Below are 26,085 nucleotides of genomic sequence, written 5' to 3'. Positions count from 1 at the left end.
CGCCCTGATCACTGTCAATAAATATTAACGTGTGTACGTACACCGTACATATATGAACCTAAGAATGTAAAAAATAAAATAAAATGTTATGGTGTATTTATCAAAATGATGGATTAAAATATATTCTAATAGAATAAAACAAGAAATAAAACAAATATTTTAAAGATTCATCCTGTCTAAAAACTAGTGGAAATCGCTACTATGTTGGGTCTAACTCCCAAAAGCCATAATGCTAATAGTTAATATGAAAAATTACTAAATTTTTTATGATGATGATGACCATTATTATTATGATGATGATTATTATTATTAGTACTAATACTTAGATTACATTATTCATCTAAAAAACAACCAAATAGGCAAATTAGGGATGACAATGGGTCGGGTCTAAACCCGGTCCCGCATCAAATTCGGCCCGGCGGGGCCGGTCTAGACCCGACCAAGCGGGTCCATACGTGGGTCCGAGTTGGGTCCCGGGTTTAGCCGGACCCGCCCCGCTAAAATATATATTAATATATAAATATAAAATATATATGTTATATATATATATTAATAATATATAATTATATTTTTATATTAAATAATTAATACTTAATACATAATTTGAGTTTATAATATTTTTGGGTCGAAATAATTTTAATATATCATGATATTTTTAATATAAAAATATATTATTATAAAATTTCTTTAGTTTTTAATTATTAATTAAATAAAAAATAATACATTTTAACTTGTGAGAATATTTTTTGTCCTAAATATTGTTAATATAAATTTGAAAAATAAATTTAATGATTTTTATTAATTTTTTAACTAATTTTAATTTTTTATTTAATAAAATTTAAATTATATAAAATTTGGCGGGTCCAACGGGTCTAACCCGGATTGGACCCGCCGGGTTCACGGGGCGGGTCGGGTCGGGTCCAAGGGGAGGCGGGGCGGGTCTCGGGTTTGCCCAAACCCGCACGGCCGCACCGAACCCGACCCGCTGTAATTCCTAAGGCAAATCTACCCACCAGTCTTTATCCTAACAGAATCTCGAATCCCCAAAAGGCCAAAATTCACAAGCACCTAAATTGGGTTTTGTTCATGCCGCCCGAAGGATATACAATCTGCAGGCGACGTGTAATCCCGTGATTGGTTAAAATCAGTGGGTTTCAGATCGGACCCACTGATTTTAACCAATCAAAATCCGCCACACCACCCACAGGGCACTCCCTGTGGGTGACATCGACTTAACCCCTAAATTGACTGCAAAATTTTCACCAGGCCCGAAGCACGCCAAATTTATTGCTATGGAACAAAAGATATGATACTGGAACACAACCGTGGCAAAAATCAACGAATTGATTGTTTGCATAACGGCTCGACACAGTTCATCCTCATGCTAGTTTGTCATCTAAAAGCAGACTAATCACGAGCCTACTAATAAACATATTCACGAATTAACGAGTCGAATATCGTAAAGTTCGAGTATGATCGTTTATCTTAACGAGTTTCATTAAACAAGTTCAAATGAAATTTATCGAATCAAAATTTGAATTGCTCACAAACGAATTGATTCATTTACATCTATATTGTAGCAATCGTGTTAATTTAGTAAAGGGTAACAATAATAAAGACAAAAAATTAGTATAATTAAAAAAAAAAGAAAAATATAATTAGTATCACATTGTCAAAGATTATGCCATTGACCCGAACCCCGGGAAATCACATAATTCAAGTTCAAATCTGATAGGTGTAATTTCTGCTGAATCGTGACCGTATAAATTGTATGAAATCAACGGTTTTAATCTATGATCCGTGTTTCCTAGTCTCCACCAATCATATGAACCTTCAATACCCTATATATAGTTTGTAACCCCCGAAAACCCCGATCGCACACTCGGTTACTCAAACGAAACAAATCTAACTTCAGCTTTCCACCATTTTCATTTCTCTGCGCGATTACAATGGCGGCGAAAGGGGAGAAGAAGCCAGCGGAGAAGAAGCCCGCCGCCGAGAAGACCCCTGTCGCTGAGAAGAAGCCGAAGGCCGGGAAAAAGCTCCCCAAGGACGGCGGTGCCGTCGCCGGAGACCACAAGAAGAAGCGCGTGAAGAAGAGCACCGAGACCTACAAGATGTACATCTTCAAGGTTCTGAAGCAGGTCCACCCCGACATCGGGATATCGAGCAAGGCCATGGTGATAATGAACAGCTTCATCAACGACATCTTCGAGAAACTGGCCCAGGAGGCGTCGCGCCTCGCGAGGTACAACAAGAAACCCACCGTCACCTCCCGTGAGATCCAGACCTCCGTGAGGCTCGTGCTGCCCGGTGAACTGGCGAAGCATGCCGTCTCCGAGGGGACCAAGGCCGTCACCAAATTCACCAGCTCGTGAAGAATTTTTTCTGATCTGTTGCGACTGAATCTTAGGGTTTATATGGTATTGACCGATTGAAATTTAGGGTTGTTAGGTTTTGGTGACTGACTACATAAATTCTTTGTTATCTTGTCCGATTAGCGAATGAAATTGGTGGGTGTATGGATGATTTCTCTCTATTCTTGTGAATGGGAGGCAATTTATAAAATTTGGATATTATTTTTGTTAATTAAGATTAAGATTTTGATAACATGAATTTCTAACTTGAATTTTGCAGCATTTTGGTGAAAGAAATACGACTGTTTTTCATGCTGTAAATCAGTGTAGGGACAAGAAATTTTGGATTTGATCTGCGAAGTGTATCTATTTGTATTTATTGATTTCTCGAGATTTTTGACTGATTTATTTGAATCCTGTAAAGTTTTTCGACGACAGAGTTTAAAAAATTTGTATAGCTATAAGTTATGATTGAATATCTGTATGAATGTGGTTAGTTTCGAGTCATTAAAGCCAAGAAGTTAGAATATCTGTTTGCATGAAATTGGAACTAATATATAGTGTTTGGAAAGATGGAAAATTTCAAGAATATGATTTGTTTCAATGGAAATTCATGCGATTTTGTTTAATAGCTGAAATCTCTCTCTCAAAGAAGTTCTATCGATGAAACGGATTTCTAGTTTTGACTACAAATTCCAAGTTCTTGCGAAAGTAAATAGCCTAATTAGTCCCTATTTTGTTCTAAGAAGTTGTATAGAGTCGGTTTGATTTTTGTTTTGAACAAATTTTTTTTTATGACTAATCTAGCAAGTGGGTTCTCGATCTTAAATGATCAATGGTCCTTCCCAGTTGTTGAGATTTTGATTGATTTAACTCCGTACTCGATGATCATGGCTACTGGGAAATTTTTACAAAAAATTCGCATGTGTAATGTAACTCAGAAACCCAAAAATCAGAAATTATGTCTTTCTAAAAAGTATTTTTTTTAAAAACAAATTTTGTACGCAAGCCATATATATTTTAAAAAAGCAAATTTATTTATTTTTAAATAAGTGATTTTAGTCGATTGAGCGTTGATTAAAATTTTTTTCTAAGCATTTGAGTCATATATTATAGTCTCACCCCAACTATAAAAATTGAAACCGAACCGGAACTGTATAGTTCGATTCTTCTGATTCATACAAATAAAAAACTGGGGCAGATGGATATAAATTTTTTAAAAATTATAGTGCACATAGGCACCTAAAAATATTGTAATAAAATATACACTAATATAATGTAATCCCTTATTTTTATTTTATAATAAAAATTAAATATTAAAAACATTTTGTAATTATATTATAATATAATTGTTGAACATTTCAATAAGCATGAAGGTTTGTTTATTAGTTATTACACTTGGAGTACTGTACCGGACACATCACTCATCCTACACCACACCTTGCAATCCATTTCTTCTCACACTTCTCCAAAAACTGATCCTTCAATTCACCTGTTATTTGATTTTTTTTTTACGGATTAATTGTTGAAAATGGCATCATTTTGCTGCGCGCAGTCAAATCCCATTTCCTTCATCATCAAGAACCCTAGAAATTCAGTAAGAAATTATAATTCCCGATATGTATCCGTATTGTCAAGGTTAGACGATTCTTCCGGATCCAGGCTCCGAATTATGGCGGATTCTGCTCCCAGAGCGAAGTTTGTGGCTCGCCGAACCCAATCCATATCCGTAAGGCAGCTACAGCGCCCGCTGAGTAACGAATACATACTCTCACTCTGTTCTATTTTTATTTTTATTTTTTGGAATGGTGTGCGATGTGGTAATGAATTGTAGAGCTTGCCCGGTGTTTTGCGAATTGGGTGTTATTTAATGGTAGCTAACGTGATATTTATATGCATTCTATGTTTTCGCAGCATGCTTAGAGCATCTCCAATCCAACACCAATTTGGTGTATATAGCGCTGGGTTGGAACTTGGAGCAAAGCTAGAGGGTTGCACCATATTTGGTGCAACACTGTAGCTTAACGCTATCTTAAAGTTTTTTTTTTTTTTTTTGAAGTTTTTTTGTTTTCATTTATTAATTAATAATCATAATTGTTATGCTTTTGTTTTATTTATTTAATTATTGTAATTTGGTTAATGTCATGTATTTTAAGTTTAATAATGATTTTCCTATAATAATTTCATTATTTTATTTCGTAAATTTAACCTTTTATTTAGATTAATTTTATTTATTTATTTAATAAATTATTGATTATTGATTTAACCTTCATTGCAATGTTTCAATAAAATCATTAGGTTGGTTGTTAAGTGATGTAACGTTTTCTTAAACAATGTAAACTTAATAGGAACATGTGGTTTACTGCAAACGGATCTGTTGTAATTATATCTGTCAAGGCTAGTGTCGACTTGTGGTAATTATTTGGCATTCTTGCATGGTGAATTGGTCAACTTATATGTTTGAGTTGTGTTGATTGTTTCTCAGTTGAATATATGCGCTTGCCGGCAAGTCAGTACTCAGTACTGGATGCTGAGAGAATAGAGCGTGTGGATGATAGCACATTCAGGTGCTACGTGTATAGATTTAAGCTTTTTGCATTTGAAGTGTGCCCTGTTTTGTTGGTGAAAGTGGAGGAGCAGCCTAGTGGTTGCTGCATTAAGCTCTTGTCCTGTAAGGTATTGCCTTCTTTTCTGCTGATCCTGTCGTGCTTCATGAGCTTTGTCTGTATTTATTGTTCTATACAAATTATTGTTGATGCCTTAAATACAAACTGCATGGACGTTGATCCTAGAGTTGTGCTGGGGAAATTCTCGTTTTCCTTGCATACATGCACTATTCCACTGTTTGACAGAGATTAGGAGTACTTTTGTGGTGATTAACTGTGATGATGTTTATGCCAGCTCGAGGGCTCACCAATCGTTGTTGCACAGAATGACAAATTTGATGGTAAGCATGTTTTTGTATTTGCATTTGGTTATCGAAGAGTGTTACTTCACTCTTCCAACACTGTTTGTGTTCCTTACCTTTTCCATTCACTTTGACATTCTGTTACGAATGATTTTTTCAGTTCTAGTCACAGTCAAAAAATAATTTACATTGGAAGTTCAGATTAAGAAACTTGCTTATTGCAAAAATTTACGGAATGAATTAAAGGATCAAACTTGGAATGAGATTTAACCGCTCGTTAAAATTAACACTGGGTTACATGATATTGCCAATGAACAAATTACACTTGACTCCTAAGAATATTCGGAGTTGTGATTCTATTACTACGATAATAGTGACTTTTGGTGATCATATCCAATCGAGTCTTGAATCACGTGGTTAAAAAAAAATCAAATTTCAGATTGGATAATTTATAAAGATGTCAAGATGGTGGTGGGCCTTCTATGCATAGTTTGAAAATTATAGTTCTAGGAAAATCAAAGAGTGCGATTAATTCATATAACTATAAATTAAGAAAAATAATCCTTGAATTTGCCATAGGAATACAAATTTTCATTTGAGGATACATTATTTATGTAATGGAATGTGTGGAATATTTTTCTCACCGGGGCATATCTGCCTTTTGAACAAGTGTGTTCTCCTGGTTCCCTTGCATGTGCTAAACTCCCGAGTTGTAATTATTGTTGGAAATCGGATGTTAGGGTTTACTGGAAATAAAATTTTCTCCCACTACCTTACCCAATGTAGCCTCTTTTCTTTTACATTGGATTTTAATATTGATTTATTTGTGTATTTATTCAAAACTTAAGGAAGTATGGCAGTGATTCATTGCTTTAGGAATTGTGCTCCATGCCATGAGATCGTGTTATCCACGTTTAATATTTGAAATACAATACAATTATGTTGTATGGTGTCTTTTTTAAATTCTAAATTAAATTATATAATTTTTTCAGGAGTTCTTTGACACTAATTTGGTATGGGCATGCAGCTTCAATGGAGAACATGATATCATGTGATAGCACAAGAAGTGACATATCGGTTCAGAGTCTTACTTCAAATGCAATCATAGAGGTAATGATTAGCAAGGATTTATTTTATATGTAAATAGTTGAATATAATCTAATTGATTTCCTCAAATTATTTTGTGCCATGGCATGTACCTTAAAGGTCAACATAGAAGTTCCTTTTGCATTTCGAGCAATTCCGACACAATTCATTGAATCTACGGGATCTCAAGTGCTAGAACAGATATTGAAGGCCATGCTTCCCCGGTTTATGTCGCAGGTTTATTGACATAATTCTAGTTATTTTGTCCTGAATCTGTTCTTTTCAACTTTCTGCATTTTCATGCATATCCATTGAATTTTTTTATTGCATTTTATTACAAGCTAGTATAATTGCTTTCCTACCTAGCTTTAGTCTTCTCATAATATCCACTCATTTGAAATGGAGATATAAGAGTTGAGGTAAAGAAAGGGTATTATTTAATCTGTGGAGTCACTTTCATGGTCTCCTTTTCTGAATCACTGTTTTTGGTTTGTCAGTGATTTGTATTGTGTTTTATTTATTAATGTGCTTTTTTGCCCTTCCGAATTTTGTTTCCAGTTAGAGAAGGATTATAATGCTTGGGCTTCCGGAGACACATCCAGGCAGCCTCTTGGGACGGGTCAGATTTGAATTCTAGTGCTAGCTGTGAGTGAACTTGTGTAATATGTAGTGTAGGCTATTTGATTAATAACATCAACATGATTTTGTTTCTTTTGTTATTTTTGTATCAGGTTCATTCGTATGCATATTTTAGTCAAGTTTAATTCTGAAATTCCTTGTGTTAGCATAGATGTGGAACTAGCCGACTAGCTAAATGTTGGCTTTGTACAAACCTTTTAAGCATCATCTTTTGAGGTAAAATAGGTATTTGATAAATGGCAGCTTTTCATCTTCATGTCCATGTATTCGTATTGATGAGCTTCGTAGTGCTAGAATGGTCCAAGGATCACGCACAAGTGAAGGAGATAGTGAATGTAGTATATAGTTCTCCAATTTTAGCTAAGGTTCATGCTGGTCGCTTATATCTGAGTTTTCATGGTGCCTTGCATGCTACCGACAACAATGTGTGCGTGTTTCTTGGAGTGAGATTTGAAGGGAGCATGATCAAGTTACTGGGCAAGGAGGATAAGGTAGGTCCAAGGATCAAGGATGTAAGTTTGGACTCTTAATAGCTAAAGTTGTGATTCTATTGTGGTATTTGTGAAATCTGGTGACTGGGCACAAATATGGTATGAAGAACTCTTTGTAGGTAAATTAAATTCAATACTTAAATTTAACAACCTGCCAGACATTGAGAAACTATGGTTCAAGGGAAATTCAGTGTTACTAATTTGGTTTCTTTGTCTATTATCTTTGTTTCTTTTACATTTTTAGTCATTTTTTCAACGTGATAGTGATATAATGCTCACGGTCACAGTGTCACGCCAAGTCCAACTGTCTATAAAGAATGATTAAAAATTGTCAAAAAATTGAAATATATATGATTAATTATTTAATACCTAATTTGATCACTACATTTAGTTAAAGATGTTCAGTCCAATAATTTAGAGGGAGGAGAAATTAGTTTTGGTCCTAAAAGCCTTTGCTAACGGACATACATGCACAAATTATTAAACTTCTTGGGTCATCATTTATGATTTAATATCATAATATCCAGTCGAGAAACTTTAAATGGACATCATTGTGCAACTTTTGACTAGATTACTTTAAACATAAAATACACATATGCAGTGCTCAATCTTTATATAATCGAAATTTTTACGCCATATACCGAAAATGGAGCAGAATATTTCATTTCATGCAGTAAGAAATTAGAAATATAACACAAAATGGAGCAGAATATTTCATTCTTTGGACGCTTTTTTGACTTGTCTGGACTTTTCTTTTAAGAGCCATCAAGAAAAAAAAAATGTAAAATGGATAAGGACGTGCTGAATTATATATAGCGTCAGCTAAGCTAGTCAAACCCGTCGAAATAACAACGTGAAATAAAGATCAGAGTGAGTTAGGAAATATTCACGTAGATCATTATGTATCATATTATCGCCAAAATATGGTAAATTTTTTAATTATATCACGTACGAAACAAAGCCTCCTTCGGTCCAATAAAAATCCTAGTTATGGTACAAATACAATACGTTTGAGATTTGGATTGTAAATTGTAATATATATATATATATATATATATATATATATATATATATATATATTTGTGTTAAGCAACCATTTTCAATTATCACTTGATTTTGATATCTGTCTTCAATAGTGGGATTAAATATATGCATGTGTGTGTGTGTAAGAGGGTATAAATATGACGCATGATTTAGCTTAGAAGTACTTGCCATCTTTACGAGGGCAAATTAAATCTCCAAATCAAGTGTCGAAAGCGGCACTTCAACACAATATTAAATGCCAAATCTAAATGCTCATTATATTCTCAAAATTAAGACAAGGATAATAATAATAATAAAAAAAATTAAGACAAGGACTTGATTTGCACGTAGTCTACATCAAGAATAAATTAGTGGTCCTCTTTATATTTGAGTTTACAAATCCATTTACTATCATTTCTTGAATCAAAACAAGATCACTTATTTTACTACAAATATTCACCATAATTATTAGTATATAACCCCAAAAAATCTTAAATATATGGACATGAAGTAAACGAATACATTAGTTTTAGTAATATTGTAGAGGGAAAATGGCGTTCATGGACAGTGTAATGTTGTGACTTGCAACAAATTTGTAAATAATTCGCCTTTCTGAGCAAAAATAATGAAAATAAAAGCTTAATTAAACAGACTCGTGCAATGTATATAGTATATATGTGCAAACATACCATTTTCAACTATCTACAAGATTTGCTTGCAAACACAAAACTTAAAAGAAAATTATTTTTCCCATGATAAAATATTGTATAAAGCAAAAGAAATTGTTTATTGCATTTTTCTTCACAAATTATGTGGAAGAAAACCCAATAATAATATTTTTTAGAGGTTGCAAGCTTTTTTTAGTTTTTAATGACAGAAATATAATAATTATTTTATTTAGAAGTTGCAAATACTTACTTAGATTATGATAAAATTGATTTCATTAATATTTGTCAGTGGATGAAAGCAGTTTTTTTGAAAATCATTTCAAATATAGAACTTTGAGTATATAGAGATGCTGTTGTTATTTCCATAAGACACAACTCGGTAACAAACCGCTTCTTCCAACCTAATTAGTATTTCGGGTTAAAAACATTAGGCAATTTGTCTTCATAAACCAACATATTTCACATGTAAATATTTAATATGTTATCATCGAGAAAAAATAAGAGTATTTAAACTTTTTTAAAACGATTTGTGAATCAAGTTGTACATATTTAAGCTAATAAACTAAGGAAGTTGCTTAAATGATCTCGTTGGAAAAATATATTTTTTCTTCTTTGATTTCTAAAGCTGTAATTTCTGATTTAGTTTAATGAAATTCCTATGTTTTATTCCAAAAAATAAAATAAAATTCAATTTATTAATAAATTTAATTTCGATACAAAAATTGACTGATAAGTTTCTCATAATTTTACTTTGAAAACTTCGGTCTCCATTTTCACATGCCATTTCCTGTGATACCTTCTCTCCATCTCTCTTCCACGGAAATGGCCGGAAAACTCGTGGAATCAAAGTTACACACACTCACACGCACATAGATAACGCGTAGAATTGGGTTTTCTTCATCCTTTCTATTGTTTATGTCATTGCAATCGGAAGACTTCACTGCTTCGCGGGTCGTTTTATTTTCTTGAATCTTTTCATGTGGATTCTGCTGTGTACTTATCATCGTTGTTTCCCTGCGGGAAATTTGCTTTCTTGGATCTTTTTTTTTTCTCATATTATTATCGTTATACAGCTTTATTTTCACTGGTGGGACTTGGGAGTTTCCATGGTTTTGTTATGATCAGGTGATATGACGTATTCAGGAGGGACGGTTTCTTTGGTTATGACATTCAAGTGTTTGTTATGCATAGAGTTAGGCTTGTAGTATGGAGATTGGACTTTTGTGTGAACGATGATGATGTGTTGTGTAAAGCGGATGATTATTGTTGTTGTTATTATTATTATTATTATTATTATTTGTCTTTTGGTTGTAAAATGTTGAATTTAGGCTGTGTTAGATAGCTCTGTTTGGAGGTGGAGGTTAATAGGTTAACTGAGGTATGGCTCATATTGAGCAGCAGCTACAACAGAAACCTGAGAGCACCACCTCCAATGATTCACGGTCTGTATTTGAGAGGAATTTGGCGGAGTTTGTGCTTGAACATTATGATGAATGCATGTCCTTCACTTCCTGTAATTCACCCCGGACAACTGTTACAGAGGATGAAGAGGGCGAAGAAGAACTCCTAGCCAGGAGGAGGAGGAGGAGGTTGGATCTTGATAGTGATGATCGGGCAGAGTCTTCTGCTGCCAGGAGGTGTCACTCCAGGGTTTTGAGAATGTGGGCTGGCCGCCAAGCGGAAATGATCACAACGATTGAGAGGAGGAACCGGGAATCCGAGCTGATGGCACTTGCGGGCTTGCACACAGTCTCTATGCTTGATGCATCATTCTTGAGGGAGTCACAGTCCCCAACTTTGAGGCATCAAGGTAATGTGGACAGGCCAAGCACCCAGGCTTCATCTATTTTGCAGATGTGGCGGGAGTTGGAGGATGAGCATGCACTTCATCATGCTCGAGAGAGATCGAGGCAGAGGAGAAGTGTAGAATCTAATGCAAATGCATCTGTCCATGCATTAGAAAGCGGAGGGGGTGAGAGTCAAGGCAGGGTTGGAGAAGCTAGTGAGAGTGGTAATGACCATGCAATTTGGTCCCAAGGTCATCAGTTGGAGTCACTGACTGTGAGGAACCATGGCAATTCTAGTCGTGAGCAGTCTCCTGATCTTGGAGAAGTTGAAAGGGAAAGGGTGAGGCAAATTGTTCATGGGTGGATGGAGAGTGGTATTAACGATCTGATCTCCAATGTTATGCAGAGGAACGAGAGTCCTAGAGCTGAACGGCTGGATGAAACTGAGCGTGAAAGGGCGATTGTTAGAGTGGGTATGCAAATGACAAGTCAGCAAAGAGTCTCCCGCAGTGGACACGGGGAGGAACCGAATAATCAACCTGGCACTCTATCTGATCATGCTCTTAAAGGATCAGTCACTGATCATGAGGAAATTCTGCCTGAGCATATTCACAGAGACATTTTGAGGTTGCGAGGAAGACAGGCTCTACTTGATTTGCTTGTCAGATTTGAAAGAGAGAGGCAGCGAGAACTTCAGGTTTTAATGGAACACCGTCCTGTTTCTGATTTTGCACACCGCAATCGTATTCAGGTAGATATATTTTTACCGTCTTGCATTTAACTAATTTGTGCCGTTATGTTGTACTTTTTCATGAAACCCTGAACTAGTTTTTTTTACTGACATCAAGAATATTTGAATCTAGTTGATTGCTTAGGTATAATAATTGGTGAAATTAGTTTTTCTGTTTAATATAATTCATCCAATCATTCTTGTTGCCAAAAGTTTTTCTTTGATTGATGAAAGGTAGTTAAACATGACTTGATTTTCAGTCATTACTTAGAGGAAGATTTTTAAGAAACGAAAGGCCTTTGGAGGAAGAGAGCCCCCCTTCAGTGGCAGCTAATGAACTAAACCAGTTAAGGCAGAGGCACACAGTCTCTGGCTTTAGGTGAGCGTCTCTTGGGTGCAACATTTATAACTAATTTAACTTATTGAGAACACGTCTTTGATTTTTCCTTTCACTTTCACTTTCACTTTCTCTTCCCTTTCTCTTGTTCCTGTTGCTGTTTTGTTCAATGATGGGTTGCTGTGATTGGGCAAGGTTTTAGTATTTAAGACTGATGTGACATTTTTTAGTAGGAAAAATGATTGAATATGAGTCCATGTGAACTTGATGCCTCGCTGCTTAAAGCATCATTACACTTTTAACATGTCAAAAACTTGCTAATTCACGGCTTATACTCCAGCACATAGCACTTTTTTTCCCTTGTTTATTCCTGAAAATAATGATAAGATCAAATAATTAAGGATGAAAGTGATGAAAAAGTACAAAGCTTTGAAATCGTATGTCTATTTCCTTGTTATAAAGTGACATAAATTTGTAATTGGATAAGATCAAGTGAACTATTTTGTTGTTGTTGTATCTTATTGTATTGGAGTTTGTCCCGTGTGATATTTTTCAAGATGAGACAGATAGGTTGATGCAATTTGTAGCAGAAATGACTTACATGAGGAATAGATGCAGAAAACAATGAAAAACAAGTGTTAGATTTTATTTTACTAAAGTTCATAAAGACTCAAGAATGCTCAGTTTTTTTTATTAGGAATGTGTTTAGGGATTTGTTTGCTTTACTACTTTAACAACGTGGGTAGTACTATTGCTTGACAAATAATGTAAATGTTTTGGTGAGTTATTTGGATTCATTCTTATACTGTGTGTCCCATTGGATAGAATTCTTATGCTTACACAGTTGTCCTATTTTTGCACCATATGCTTATTCCAGTGAGAAATGATTATGATGCTTGTTTGGTGGATTATGTGCTTGATTAGATTATTTGGTAGAACTGTATGATTTTTCAAGTTCCCGTAGAATAAATGAGAGAAAATTTTGTGGATTCTAATTTTATGCACATTCATAAAATTTTAATTAGGGAGGGGTTTCGCTCCAGATTGGAAAATATTGCTCGTGTTCAAGTAAATAGTCATTCTGAAACACCATCTGACAATGATAACAGTGATTTCCAGTACGATCATAGTATTGGAAATGAATCACGGGAGATTCGACCTGAGAATCGAAATATTGATGAGCTTGTGGGGATTTTGGACAGCAGTACAGCTGTTCAAAGTGCAAGTCAACATGTTGCTCCTGCCCAAAGAAGTGACCAGCAGGGAGAAGTCATCGAAGGCGAGAGAACTGTACAGCAGCAATCAGTACATGATAGCTCTAATGAATGGATATATAACACTACAGAAGATACTGACCAGAATCAGCCCGAAAATTCAGTACCTAACTGGCCTTCAGAGACTACAGTAATTGAAGTTGAACATCGTTTGCAAGAGGTCCACGTGGTTTGGCGTGATATTGGTTCTCAAGGAGCTGTGGATAATTGGTCAGAAGGGCCTTTAAACCCTCCTAGAATGCAACGATCTGTTCCAAATAGGAGGTTAACAAGGTTCCACCTGCCTGACAATGATAATGTGTACAGTATTGAGCTCAGGGAGCTACTAAACAGGTTTTGTCTCATTTTGTTTTGTGCTATATTTTCATGTTCTTTCCTTCTTTTGAGGCACTTTATCTTGAATTATAGGAGGAGTGTTTCTAATCTACTTCGTAGTGGTTTCCGTGAGAGCTTGGATCAGTTGATTCAATCTTATGTGGTAAGACAAGGCAGGCCTCCCATTGATTCTGATACACAAAGGAACTTGCCTGTTCCGCCTTCCCCTGGGAGGGATCAGGACCAGCAGAATGATTACCAGAATGAGGATCATCTTCATGCTGTTGGTAGACCTTCACTGATTTTACCAACGCTTCCGGTTCTACCAACACGACCACTCAGGCATCAGGAGTTGCACCACTCTGGTTGGTCACGTCACAGTACTCATCGTTCCGAATTAGTGGGTTCTCTCTCTCTCTCTCTTTCTATATGTATATGTGTGTAGGTAGACGATAATAAATAGATAGACGTAGACATACCTTCTGACCTTTAAATTTGATGTTGCTTTGTTATGTTGATTTTTGGCTTTTCTCGCATAATGTGTTCTCTAATTCGTGCTGGTGGCATTGCTTTTGTTTCATTTTTGTTTCTGTTTTGTTTCATTTTTTTTTATCCTAGCTCATTTGGTCGCATTTTTGTTTTTGCTAATTATGGATGAACTTCCTTCTCTGAAAATCTTGTGATTGTTGATTTGAAATTATAAAAACCATGCTGTTTGTCTTGTATTCCAGTTCAGTAGTACTAAGAATGACTATACTTTCTAGATCTAATCCATAAATTTTAAATTTTGCTATCTGCAGCCATTTAGATCTTATTTTATCTGTTGACTGTTATGGATGCTTACAGTGAAAGAAACAAACATAGGGAGAAGGAGACAAGTCTAATATGGTGGTGCAATTTCATTTTTTTAACTGATTTTTCACTTTTCAATGTCAACCAGGAGTCAGAGATGATTAATGATCTTAGAGCAGACATGGCAAAGCTTCAGCAAGGTATGAATCACATGCAAAGGTTGTTAGAAGCTTGTATGGACATGCAACAGGAGCTCCAATGCTCAGTTCGACAGGAATTGTCATCTGCTCTTAATCGGTCAACTGGTGGACAAGGTACATCTGCAATCTTTCTACTATCTTCTTCGACTTTCGATGTGGGAAAGTAACATACTGCTTCTGCCCTTCATAAATTTTTCTGGCCTGCCATTAACTAATTTTATCACGCAATCTTATCTTTGTGCCTACAGGTCTTGCCGACACTTCAGATGACGGGTCTAATTGGGGCCAAGTTAGGAAAGGAACCCGCTGCATTTGTTGTGACAACCAAATTGATTGCCTACTGTACAGGTACGCCTTCAAATTTTGGTGAGCATGCAATATGTCAAATAAGAACCAACAGAAATGAGTACAATTTTCTTGATGTTTGTATATATTTTTCCCTTTCTGCAGATGTGGGCACATGTGTACATGCTCTACATGTGCAAATGAGTTGATTTTTGGAGGAGGAAAGTGCCCATTGTGTCGGGCGCCTATTGTTGAGGTGATTAGAGCATATTACATACTGTAAGAGCACACGTGCGACTCCAAAGTCCAAAGAATCTGTGAGAATCTGTGGTAAGATACTATGCAACTATCTTGGTCTTTAGTCTTAATCTCATCAGTCTTTATCATTGGAATTTTGTGACTGCCACTGTTTCTGATTTTGTTGGATGCTTCAACCTGTAATTCAATTGGATACAAATATTCATTCACAAATAATAACATCAATTTTTTTGTGGAGGAAAAATACAACTATTGCCCTTTCCAGTGATGGCGATATATCATCATTTGTGCTGTTTTCTGGATTTTTTGGAATTTGTATAAACTCAAATCTATAAAACTTTTGGGGAAAGGGTTTTCTTTTGCCAAGCTTTTTTGATGTTTCTGTCATTGGATAACTGATTCAGATCGCTACTTCGTCGCAAACTTATGCGTTAATAGACCCATCGCGTTTCATGTCGTTTTGTTTTGTTCACCATTTGGGTTGATTTCAGGAGTAGCATATATCCCAGAATGTTACCAATTCTCTTGTGAACGCATAATGTTTGTAAGGCATGTTTTCATGGGAATTCTGATCAAGAGATGTTGCAAATGCCAGGGTAGGACGATTCTTGTAAAATGCACAAAGATGGTAGCCAATAAACCAGTTCAGTGCTTACAAAGATAATTGACCACATTACACGACTGATAAATTTTCACAATTCGACAATCTTATCTTAGAAAAATGTTCAATGTAATGTACATGTTGTGTAAGTAACAAACAGGAAATAAAAAATTGCTCGAAAAATCATTCAAATGGGTTTTATTTAAATTATTTTATGTATAAACTCTGTCGAGCAAAAAAAAAAAAACATCGTCTCACTAAAGGTGTGCGAACAATGTTTGATCTTGAAATGCACAACCTCAACCAACACCATCTTCGTTTCTCGTCGTCTGCTCGAACTTTACGCTTAAGCATGCTCCAATGCTGTATGATTTTGTTGCTGATGTTCGAAACGTTCTTGCCATTACTTTGGGAAGCTGTTCCAAGTGTTGAGAGCTTTCACTTTCATCACAAGTTGTTCTTTTTGCGCCTCCACCTCCGCGTATTTCAGGCTTATTTGAAGGTAACGTTCGCGAATATCATGTAACTCAGCCTCAAGCAATGCTATCTTATGTTCATTATTGGCTGCACAAATGGCCTCTCTTGTTTCTCTTTTATCAGAAACATCTGCTTCAGTACTGCCAAACAGTTGACCACATAGATAAGTTTTTGTACTGTCAAACTTTTGTGCGAAAAATTTAAAAATGTGTCGTCGCGTACCTCCTAAGCTGCGAATCATGCGTGTAATATTCAGGGCGATGAGATTCTTGATCTGTGGACATAAAATCATCCTTGTTTTCCTGTGATCATAGAAGAGATGATTTTTTTTGACAAGGTGAGCAAATGTTGTAAGAATATGGTGCTGAGTAAAAGTAGAACCTTTGAAATGGATTCCCTTTGGCATTCTTTGGCATGTTGTGTCTGCTTTAGTTCCTCTTCCAAGCATTGCACTTTCTTCTGCAATTCTCCGCTTACATCTTCAAGATTTTTCACCTCTAAACTCAACCGAGTATTTTCTCTCATTACACGATTGGTTTCATTTTTCGTCTCAGCATCCATGACAACTAATGCCTCATTCGCCATCAAATCGCTCTCTAGCCTCAGAATTTTCTCCTCCAACACGATTTTGTCACGCCTACAATCCTCCGCCTCCAACATTACATTCTGCATGCTGGAAATCTTTTGAGCCATTAAGCCGTTTTCGCGTTTTAGCTCTTCGTAATCTCCAGAAACAGACTTCAGTGCAGCTTCCAGAAACTGATTTTTGGACCTCATTTTCTTAAGCGACGCCCTTAGAGCCAAAACTTCATCCTGCAGCTCCTGCGCTTTCACCGATTGCATATGCAGGAAAGTGTTTTCTTCTGCTAATCGAACCCTTTCGGCTTCAGAATGCTTTATTTGAGATTCTAGCTCATTGATAACAGCTTTCTGTTTTGCTTTATCAAGTTCTGAATCCTGAAATTTTCCTTCTACGTGTGAAGTTCTAACATTTTCTGAGCGAACAAAATGTTCGAAATTTCTTACTTCTGCTTCTAAGACAAAACATTGATCTTGAAATGTCAATAATATTTGCTGCCTCAACTCCACATTGAACTTTTGCAGTGACTCACATTCTACCATGAGATTTTCAGCTGTCACTTGTAGCCTCGTATTCGTTTTCTTTAAACTGTTGCACTCTTCTTGAGCTTCCGTCCACCGTTTTTCCATTTCCGACAATTTATTCTCCATACAGTTCTTTTGCAGCTCCATTTCTACTTCCAAATCTTTTATCTCATTCAGAAGAATACCAACTTGAGATACTTCCGAATGCTCCAATTCGAAACTACTACACTCCTTCGTATCTGTTAAATATCTTAACCGAGCTTCTAAACCAGATATTCGTTGCGACAGAAAGTCATTTTCTTTTTGAAGCTCTGATGAATGATCGTTGTCCGAGGAATCAACCGTTTCTTGGAGACATCTCTCCTGTTCAATGTCAAGTTCATGAGCCTGGAGTTCGAAGCTTTGCGACTGATTCTCCCAATTTCTACTCTCATCTTGAAGATCAGATAGTCTTTCTTGAAGGGTTTCTTTATTTTCAATCTCCTCCACGGACATAGAAGAGGATCGAAAATCGTTCACAGAACCCTCTCGAGATGAGCAACTTAAGCAGGCATTGGTTTCTTTAATGACATTCTCTCTTAGTTCTTTGAGTTCAAGCAGAAGTTGGAGATTTTCTGCCATAAGTTCGTTGCAGTTTGTTTCAAGTTCTTGGACTTTATCCTTTAAATACTCGATTTCTTTTCTCGCTTCTAAATGTCGCGACTCTTTCTGATTTTGAGCACTAATAGTTCTTGATAATGCAGCTTCCAAATTCAAGATTCTCTGCTCTTTTGCAGCCAATGTGGAGCTACATTCCACTTCAAATTCCTTTAGAATCAGGTTCTTAACTCCTTGCTCAATTGCATTTTCTACAACTTTCTCCTGAAATGTAGGTTCTAGATACAAAATTTCGCTCGAACCGTTCTTTTGCAACTCCTCCAAATTCTGGGATCTGAGATTCAGTTTCCCTTTGTTTTCTTGTAAAACTTGTTCATTGATATGCATCACTGAGATCTCAGGTAAACCGGTCTTTAAATTCGTTTTATCAACAGAAACTTGATCATCAACGTCTATTTCTCGACACTCATCATTTGTACAATTATGCTTATTGTTAGAGCCAACTGATTTCAGAGAAAAAAAGCTGTCAATCTCCAACTTTTGCTTCTCCATAGTCTCTTCCATTTCTTGAACAATCCCGACTAACTCATGGTTTGCTTCTTGAGTTTTCTTAAGCTGAGACGATATATTTTCATTCAACTCCTTTAGATACCTCATCTCGTCTTCCATTTGCTTCTGCATATCATTACTTGTGCTTCCAAGAACCTCTATTTTTTTGCTCACAATCTGTTTCTTTGTCGATTCCTCCAAGAGCGATCTCAAGCGTTCAATTTCTTGACTCAGTTCACGACACTCGGAATGAGATATAGCAAGTTCCACATTCAGGTTTGTCATATTCAAGCACTGATCAGCTAATTCATCCTTTAAATTTTCGATATTAGCAGCTAATTTTCTTGCATTTTGTTCCCACATTTTTGCTTCTGCCTTAAGAACTTCAACCTCAGCGCCATCATCAGGTTCCTTGAACTTAGTAAAGAAACCAACATTTTGCTGTGATGTTTGTGCTGTGGCATGTGGTATCTTTCTGAGTTCCCTTCGATTTTTGCTATCCAATTCTGGGGGAACAAAAGTAGAATAAGAACAAGACGGTTCATTCTCGTGGGATTCATCTGAACCTTGCCCCCGGATATCACAGTTTGGACTACTTATATTATTACTTCGAGAAGTAGTTTCTCTTCCTACTGAATCATCCATGGAATCAAGACTACAGCGTGAAATCGACGATGAGAAGCTTGTTTCCTGTCAACAACACAATCACATAATGAATCGTCTGAAAAAGTTCAAAGATTTTGTTGTGGTGGTTATCATACCGCGCTACCAAGTTCTCTGGGATGAGAGGATCTGTCCATCTTGTTGCTGTAGTAAGATGCTGTACTCTTTGTAGTAGTAGAATCAGATACTTGAAAAGCATTTTCTACATCATAAAGATCCTTCTTTGCCTGCATTTCTTTCCATTTTTCATCCCTGGAATCAAAGTTCGATTTTCACAAATGTTTCATAACAAGACAGTGGAAGCAAGACCAGAAAATATGAAGTAAATTGTTAACCTGGGATTGGTTTTTGGTGTAAGACATCTCATCTCAACCTGCAAGAAACACAGACTAAGCACTTTATTTCTTATATCAAAATAGCTGACAGAAATCACAGCACAGAAAGAAAAAAAGTTTGAACATGTGATTTCAATCTCAAACAAGCACACATTATCATAAATGCATAAGGATTTTGAAACAGAAGGAGCAATGAACTTGTTTGTGCATAATATGTGAGTATACTAATTAGAAGAGACAACTCACTTGTAAAATCGTCCCGTAATCGCATTCCCTCAGAGGAAAGGAAACCAAGATTGGTATTTCTAAACTCAAGAATGCAGCTAGATCAAGAGTAGTCTCTCCCAGAATACTGGACTTCGAAGACCCCTGCTACATACCGAAAACTGAGTGAGTATATTAGCATTGAAATAGATCTTTTGATGCTTTACTTGCATTTTACAGAGACGAAATCCCGAAAATGTAGTTGAAAACAACAAGAAGACTCACCGTTGCAACAAGAAACTTGAAAAGATGTATTTCTGACTCCGTGGCCGGAGTATGGAGATTCGAAATCCACAGAGACACTGTAAGAGTTTCCATCCATTGACAAGCTCCATTCTTGGCCGATTCTTTACCTGTTCTTTTCACTGGTTTTCCTGTTTCCAAAGAGATCAAAGACAGGTAGAGTTTGTCCCACCCTTTTGGTACCTGAAATCCCTCGTATTAGTACACAGTGTCCGCAAAAAATAAACATAACACATGCTTTGTAGAATCACTTTACTCCTCAAAAACATTTGCCAGTTTGGCTTCTCAACTCGAAAAAGTCTGCGAACCTGGAGCACTTGAATTTTGGAGAAAGTGAAATCAATTCTTTCTCCGGCTGATGCATGATCAGTTGGCGGCTGAGATGGCTTGTTCCTGTGCAACCTGAACATATTTTTCTGTGATCATAAATTTGTTGGATACGAGAAACTTATACAAAGGAATGAGTCAGATAGCGAGTGTAAGAATGTAGAAACTTATACCGTTTGCCAAGTCAAGAATAGGATGGTTTGCTGGTGAGGTGGGGACTTTGCAGTTATTACGGTTGGTTCCATTTCTTGGATTTTTGCCTAATTATGTTTTATTTGTTGTATATTAAGTATAGTTTTTGGATATCAATGCAGATATTTGAACTTGTGATACTCATTATATATTTATATGTATTTCTAAAAGTTATATCAATGTTAATTTAAATGATTATTGTAAAAAATAAAAACATTAATAAATACATATCACGTGTGTCATAATCTGCTACTTACTGTTGAGACTTAAATTATCATACCAAACAATTGGTATGACCAATTTTAAATTTTTTTGTATATCCCTAGTTTGTAGTCAATTTTATATAGTAATTGGTAATTATATTTTAATATAAATCAAATTAATTGTATAATGGATTAAATTTTCAAAAAAAGTTGTCAAAAAAAAGGGTAAAAGCATGTAAACACGTGCAACGACAACATTGGTATATGATAGAACTTATAAAGAGTATTATTATTATTATTATTATTATTATTATTATTATTATTATTATTATTATTCAAATATATAAATCTAAATAAATTGATATAGGCTTATTTGGTGAATGACCATTGACCAAGTTGTTGAGAACTTATTTTCTTTAGTTTATTTCTAGCCATAGGTTACATCGACCACTAAAATAATTCTTAATCTACTTCGTAGGTAGTTAATAAATAATAACTGTGCAAAACATTAATTAATTAATGGTTAATCTAGTTAGTAGGTAACTAATTATTGTTCAAAAAAATTAATTAATTGACATAATTGATCAACACGTATAATGTCTTTTCAGATAATTGCGATAAATTGAATACAGCAATCAATAATGAAACTACTGTAATTACTTTATTTTTTCTTTAAAAACACTTAAGGGTTAAAAGATATTTTTATATTTTAAAAATAAAAAATAAAAAATGTTATAATTAATGTTGATACTCATGTGCTATACACATTTGAAGAAATACACTTTGCGTTGTAAATGAATGACAAACATGTATTAGGATATTTTCAAATAATATCATGAATCTATATTTATATTTTATTTAAAAATATAAACCATATAGTAAACAATATAATTTTATATTATGAGCTTAATTGCCATGTTTTGTTTTAAAATTGACATGAACTAGATATATGAGAATACCAATCATCTTTTAAATTTATTTTAATTATAATTGTATGAAATAATAATAATTTTTATTTTTTTTTGCATCGTGTGCTTTAGTGCTGGTACATAAGCTATACTAGAATTATGAACTAGAAAGTATGAAGTCCAAAGCCCAAATCCCAAACGCTGCTCAATCCATAAATCAGGCCCAATACCACTGCAACTCATTTTCTTGCCGCATCTGCAAGAGAGAGAAGAGCCGACTTGGATGTAGGGGTGGGCAATCGGATCGGGTAGTTCGGGTCCCGACCCGACCCGAACCCGATCGGATACGAAAATCGGGTTGTTCGGTTTTTTAATCGGGTTCGGGTAGTAACCGAACCCGACTATTATTAAGTCGGTTCGGTTTCGGGTAGCAAACTGCTACCCGAATTACCCGATCGGGTACCCGACTATCCGATTTTTATTACTTTATTTAAAAATATAAAAATTAATTGGGCTATTGGTTTGGACTTTTATTATGAGGCCCATTATTTTAGTACAAAATATGCATGATTTGGTGAATGAGGGAAGGGACAATGTCCTTATTCTTTCATGAGAGAAAGTTTGTATTTATTTTGATTATTTTTATTTTTTAAAAATTAATTTTTTTGTTTTTTTTAAAAAACTAGGTTACCCGAACCCGAACCCGACCCGAACCCGACTTAATCGGTTACCCGAAGAGTCGGGTACCCGATGTTATCGGTTCAGTTTCGGGTAGTATAAAATACTACCCGACTAATCGGGTACCCGACCCGAACTACCCGAAACCCGAACTACCCGACCCGTGCCCACCCCTACTTGGATGTGAGTTCGTTTGGATAAATATTTAATTTTTTTTTATAAAAGTGTTTTTCTAATTTTTTTATAAAATGTTATAAAAGTTATTTTAATAATAAATATGTGTTTTAAAAACTATTCTATAAAAATAATTCAACATTTTAAAAGTATTGTTGTTTGATTTTCATCATTGGTTTCTATTCTAAAAATACATTTCATTATTGTTTAAACTACGTAATCGACACCACACACATATATAAACATTGCACTATGTTAGAGGGTGTTTAATTAAAATTATTAAAAATAACTTATAATTTTTAAAAATTTATAAGATATTTTTATTATTAAAATTATCAATGGTTTAATACTTTAAAAATAATATAAATATTTATATATATATATATATATATAAACAAATAGTTTTAGAATTTTATTATAAATTTTAAATATAAATTTTAAAAATTAAAACTCTTTTATATTTTAATTTAGACAAAATTTATATATATAATTATATATATATCATGTCAAAAAGGGTGGATATCGATCGTGATAGGTATTTAAGGAAATATAAAACGATAATGAGCCCGTTTGAATTTTGTAGAGATTTTTTAAAATAAGTGCTTTTAAAAGCTACAATTTTTGGCTTTTAAAAAAGCTCTAATTTTGACTTAAAAAAGTACTTATTTAAGCACTTTTTTGGTCAACCAAACACCTTGTTAACTGAAAAGCACTTAAAAAAGTGCTTTTTTGGCCTGACTTTTGAAACCAAACGGGGCCAATATAAAAAAAGTAATTTATTAAAATAATATTTTTTTTCCTTAAAAAAATAGGGGTGACCCAAAATTTTTAAAAACAACTTAGGTCAAAATTTTGTGAGTCAATTTTATGAGACAAATCTGTTATCCGATTTAACTATGAAGAAATACTACATACTTCCTCTGTTTCATTTTTTTAGGCTACATTTTTTTTTCATCCGTCCCAAATATATAATATTTTGGATTCCATAATTAATGTTCTCTCCTCTATTATTTTATCAATTTATCCATATTAAATTAATATTATTAACTATCTGTACAATTATTTTATTATATTAAAATCTTCATTAAATAAAAATAAAATTTTTCTAAAAACTTTCTTAATTTATGGGAAAACTTACATTTGTATGTGGACATGAGACGAATGAAATTTATGATATTTAATAGTCAACAAGTAATTTGCAAAGTAAACGCTACGAAGCTTGCATGTAACGCAACCAAGACAAAATATAACACTTAAGCGCGAAGACAAGCCGAGTCATTGGCCAACAATCCTCCACCCTTTCCTATACTAATAATTAATTAAGAGGTTTTCAGAATAATAATAATAATAATTCTTTTTTTTTTTTAATATCTTCGGAATGTATTTTTAAAAAATATAATTTTATATGATACCATTCAATTTCTTGGTTGATTCATTCAAATTTCTGGCTACTAAACAAATCTTTCTTAATTAATAATAACTAGTAAATGATGCACATGCGTTGCGTCTGTACAATAATGATCACAACATGATTTTATACGGGATGTTTTTCAAAATATTTATATATTTCATACTGAAATGAACTGTAGGATCAAAAATATGATTAAAAAAATAATTAATTAAAAACAAGCAAACATGAGAGAAGTTATCCAACATATGAAAGAAATGTGAAAAAGAAAGTAAGAGGGAAGTTATATTTATATTTACGTGAGGAAAGTTAGCCAACATGTGAAAGAAATGTGAAGAGAAGGGTAAAATGAGAAAGGAAAGTTGGTGTCCTTAAACAAATGGTTTTTTCAACCATATCAACTATTATAATATAGTATAGACATATGAAGTACTAGTTTTCTATATTTCAAAACCAGGGGCGGCCCTGGCCCTGGGCAGCCAGGGCACGCGCCCAGGGCCCCACCTTTGTGTGGGGCCCTAATTTTTTTTTTAAAAAATTATTATATTTATATTTTTATTTATATATAAATATTATATATTGTGCTCTCACACAAAATTCATTTATATAAAAAAAGGATTTGAGTTTTTAATTTTGAGAGTTTTGATAGTACTTTGTCATTTTGTTAGTTTGTGGCTGCGTGCGATTACGTGAATTGACTATCAATAGTTTAAGAATTCAGAAAATAGAGAAGTACAAAATTTACGAAAATATACAAACACATTCAACAAAACGATCCAAGGTATGAATTACAAGACTCTTGTTCAATTTTATTTTATTTTCGAATTTTGATATATTGTAACACCCGGAAATTTTAATACGTAAATTCACATGCATAATTAGGGAAAATAATTATTTAAAAATTTATATTTGGTTTAAATGACATTTATGTGTTATTATGTGAATTATATGCATGATTTAAAATTTATTTTATCATTTAACCCGTAATTATTGTATTTTTAGATTTTTGAGTAAATAAGTTATTTGATAGCGTAGACGGGACCGTGGACGGACGATATACCAACTTTTGAGCCAAAAATATTTATGAGTTTTATGAGCCTTAAAATATTATTTTAAGGTATTTTGTCAAGAAAATTTTAGTATTTAGTTATATATTTATTTAATAATTTATTTTTGGCCAAAATAAGTCATTTTATTGACTTTTATTAATATTTAAAAATCTCTTAAGTCTTAATTTCGGGATAATGGTTTTTAGTATCAGATTATTATTATTTTTAAGAGTTTTAAAGATTTTTCTTAAGGTATAATATCTTTATTTTGAGTAATATCTATTATTAATATATTATCTACCCAAAATTTAAACCTAAAACACTCCCTAATCTATTCCAAACCCCATCAGACGCCTACACCCTTTTCTTCAACCCCTTTTCACGCCTCTTAGCAGAAAACTCATCCCCCATAGCCGATCAAGCTCTAGTTTTGAAGATTTTGGTTCGTTCGTCGTCCCGGGGACTTGTATACGCATCCACTTTCGTCAATCAATTAAAAAGGCATGTTTAATTCCTTTCCTTTACCACCATATAAGCTACTACTCACGTTTTTATAAGAATGTATGAGTTTGACACTGATTTTTATGAGTTCATGCAAGAATTTAATGGTTTTTCCTTTGATTCATGAGTTTGCTCTTGTTTGATGCATGTTCATAATGTTTTTATGGTATGGGTTCGAACCAACTGCTGGTCCATGGTTCAGAGGGTGAGTAAGGGTCCCTAGGGTAGAGCTAAGTCGGGATTTGAAGCTGGGGTAGGCTAAAATCAAAGATGGAGTTTTCTGCCCAGCATTGCAGATTAGGGTTTCGGGGAAGAGAGCTTCGTCCTCCTTCCTCAGACCACTACTTGGGGTAAATCTTGTTGGGTTAGAACCTCCTAGATGTTTTCTAAGTTTTGGAAGTGGTTTCACGGTCTTTGGTTGTCGGAGGAAGCCGCACGAACGAAAGTTTGGCGACTGCTCAGTCTGCGCGCGAGGAGGAGGAAGGCGTCTGGTGCAGAGCTTCGTTCTCACTCCTCAGGAAATGGTTTTGGATTAGGTCTGAAGGGTTTGAACCCCATAGATGTTGGCTAGGATTGAGAAGTGGTTTCACGGAAAAATATGGCCGGAGTAGGGAGAACGATCGGATTTACGGCAGCCGCTCAGGGCTGGACGCGAGCTGGGA

The 26,085-nt window shown here is 34.7% G+C and overlaps 4 protein-coding genes across 11 annotated transcripts; 3 read left to right on the top strand and 1 right to left on the bottom strand.

Moving 5' to 3' along the window:
- The first annotated feature begins 1,890 nt into the window (after window positions 1–1,890).
- LOC140865404 (probable histone H2B.1) lies at window positions 1,891–2,598 on the top strand. Its single transcript, XM_073270043.1, has one exon. The coding sequence runs from the start codon at window positions 1,950–1,952 to the stop codon at window positions 2,376–2,378; it is 429 nt and encodes a 142-aa protein (XP_073126144.1). The 5' UTR covers window positions 1,891–1,949; the 3' UTR covers window positions 2,379–2,598.
- A 1,158-nt stretch (window positions 2,599–3,756) lies between these two features.
- Window positions 3,757–7,649, top strand: LOC140865370 (uncharacterized). 2 transcript variants are annotated; one of them, XM_073269985.1, is made up of 7 exons: window positions 3,757–4,111; window positions 4,843–5,033; window positions 5,259–5,304; window positions 6,293–6,375; window positions 6,472–6,588; window positions 6,910–6,996; window positions 7,083–7,649. In XM_073269985.1, the coding sequence occupies exons 1-6, from the start codon at window positions 3,889–3,891 to the stop codon at window positions 6,979–6,981; spliced, it is 732 nt and encodes a 243-aa protein (XP_073126086.1). In that variant the 5' UTR covers window positions 3,757–3,888; the 3' UTR covers window positions 6,982–6,996; window positions 7,083–7,649. The 2 variants fall into 2 exon arrangements, with proteins under 2 accessions (XP_073126086.1, XP_073126085.1); XM_073269984.1 differs by having other exon boundaries at window positions 6,910–7,648.
- Window positions 7,650–9,947: 2,298 nt separating this feature from the next.
- On the top strand, window positions 9,948–15,906 carry LOC140863407 (uncharacterized). 7 transcript variants are annotated; one of them, XM_073266811.1, is made up of 7 exons: window positions 9,948–11,710; window positions 11,950–12,068; window positions 13,052–14,015; window positions 14,556–14,721; window positions 14,856–14,955; window positions 15,058–15,222; window positions 15,746–15,906. In XM_073266811.1, the coding sequence occupies exons 1-6, from the start codon at window positions 10,553–10,555 to the stop codon at window positions 15,173–15,175; spliced, it is 2,625 nt and encodes an 874-aa protein (XP_073122912.1). In that variant the 5' UTR covers window positions 9,948–10,552; the 3' UTR covers window positions 15,176–15,222; window positions 15,746–15,906. The 7 variants fall into 7 exon arrangements, with proteins under 7 accessions (XP_073122912.1, XP_073122910.1, XP_073122915.1 ...); XM_073266809.1 differs by having other exon boundaries at window positions 15,642–15,906; XM_073266814.1 differs by lacking the exon at window positions 15,746–15,906 and having other exon boundaries at window positions 9,948–10,614; window positions 10,713–11,710; window positions 15,058–15,480.
- A 232-nt stretch (window positions 15,907–16,138) lies between these two features.
- LOC140866809 (uncharacterized) lies at window positions 16,139–20,561 on the bottom strand. Its single transcript, XM_073271862.1, has 9 exons — window positions 20,484–20,561; window positions 20,292–20,385; window positions 19,966–20,166; window positions 19,723–19,845; window positions 19,477–19,514; window positions 19,240–19,393; window positions 16,610–19,168; window positions 16,451–16,530; window positions 16,139–16,368 (listed from the first exon to the last, which is right to left on the bottom strand). The coding sequence occupies exons 3-9, from the start codon at window positions 20,056–20,058 to the stop codon at window positions 16,155–16,157; spliced, it is 3,261 nt and encodes a 1,086-aa protein (XP_073127963.1). The 5' UTR covers window positions 20,059–20,166; window positions 20,292–20,385; window positions 20,484–20,561; the 3' UTR covers window positions 16,139–16,154.
- Between the last annotated feature and the right edge of the window lie 5,524 nt (window positions 20,562–26,085).

The sequence above is a fragment of the Henckelia pumila genome, chromosome 4, assembly GCF_033568475.1.
Source record: "Henckelia pumila isolate YLH828 chromosome 4, ASM3356847v2, whole genome shotgun sequence".
NCBI classification, from domain to species: domain Eukaryota; kingdom Viridiplantae; phylum Streptophyta; class Magnoliopsida; order Lamiales; family Gesneriaceae; genus Henckelia; species Henckelia pumila.
Note: the sequence above shows the minus strand (reverse complement) of the source record. Positions and strands in the feature narration are given on the sequence as shown.

Excerpts from the sequence above, each read along its gene's own strand:
- LOC140866809 (XM_073271862.1), bottom strand. The coding sequence starts at position 20,058 with ATGGAAACTCTTACAGTGTCTCTGTGGATTTCGAATCTCCATACTCCG. Across the intron at positions 19,846-19,965 it reads TCAAGTTTCTTGTTGCAACG|GGGTCTTCGAAGTCCAGTAT; the intron begins GTGAGTCTTCTT and ends GGTATGTAGCAG. Across the intron at positions 19,169-19,239 it reads CCAGAGAACTTGGTAGCGCG|GAAACAAGCTTCTCATCGTC; the intron begins GTATGATAACCA and ends TGTTGTTGACAG.
- LOC140865404 (XM_073270043.1), top strand. The coding sequence starts at position 1,950 with ATGGCGGCGAAAGGGGAGAAGAAGCCAGCGGAGAAGAAGCCCGCCGCC.
- LOC140863407 (XM_073266811.1), top strand. The coding sequence starts at position 10,553 with ATGGCTCATATTGAGCAGCAGCTACAACAGAAACCTGAGAGCACCACC. Across the intron at positions 11,711-11,949 it reads CACACCGCAATCGTATTCAG|TCATTACTTAGAGGAAGATT; the intron begins GTAGATATATTT and ends CTTGATTTTCAG. Across the intron at positions 14,956-15,057 it reads ATTGATTGCCTACTGTACAG|ATGTGGGCACATGTGTACAT; the intron begins GTACGCCTTCAA and ends CCCTTTCTGCAG.
- LOC140865370 (XM_073269985.1), top strand. The coding sequence starts at position 3,889 with ATGGCATCATTTTGCTGCGCGCAGTCAAATCCCATTTCCTTCATCATC. Across the intron at positions 5,034-5,258 it reads TTAAGCTCTTGTCCTGTAAG|CTCGAGGGCTCACCAATCGT; the intron begins GTATTGCCTTCT and ends TGTTTATGCCAG. Across the intron at positions 6,589-6,909 it reads TTCCCCGGTTTATGTCGCAG|TTAGAGAAGGATTATAATGC; the intron begins GTTTATTGACAT and ends TTTTGTTTCCAG.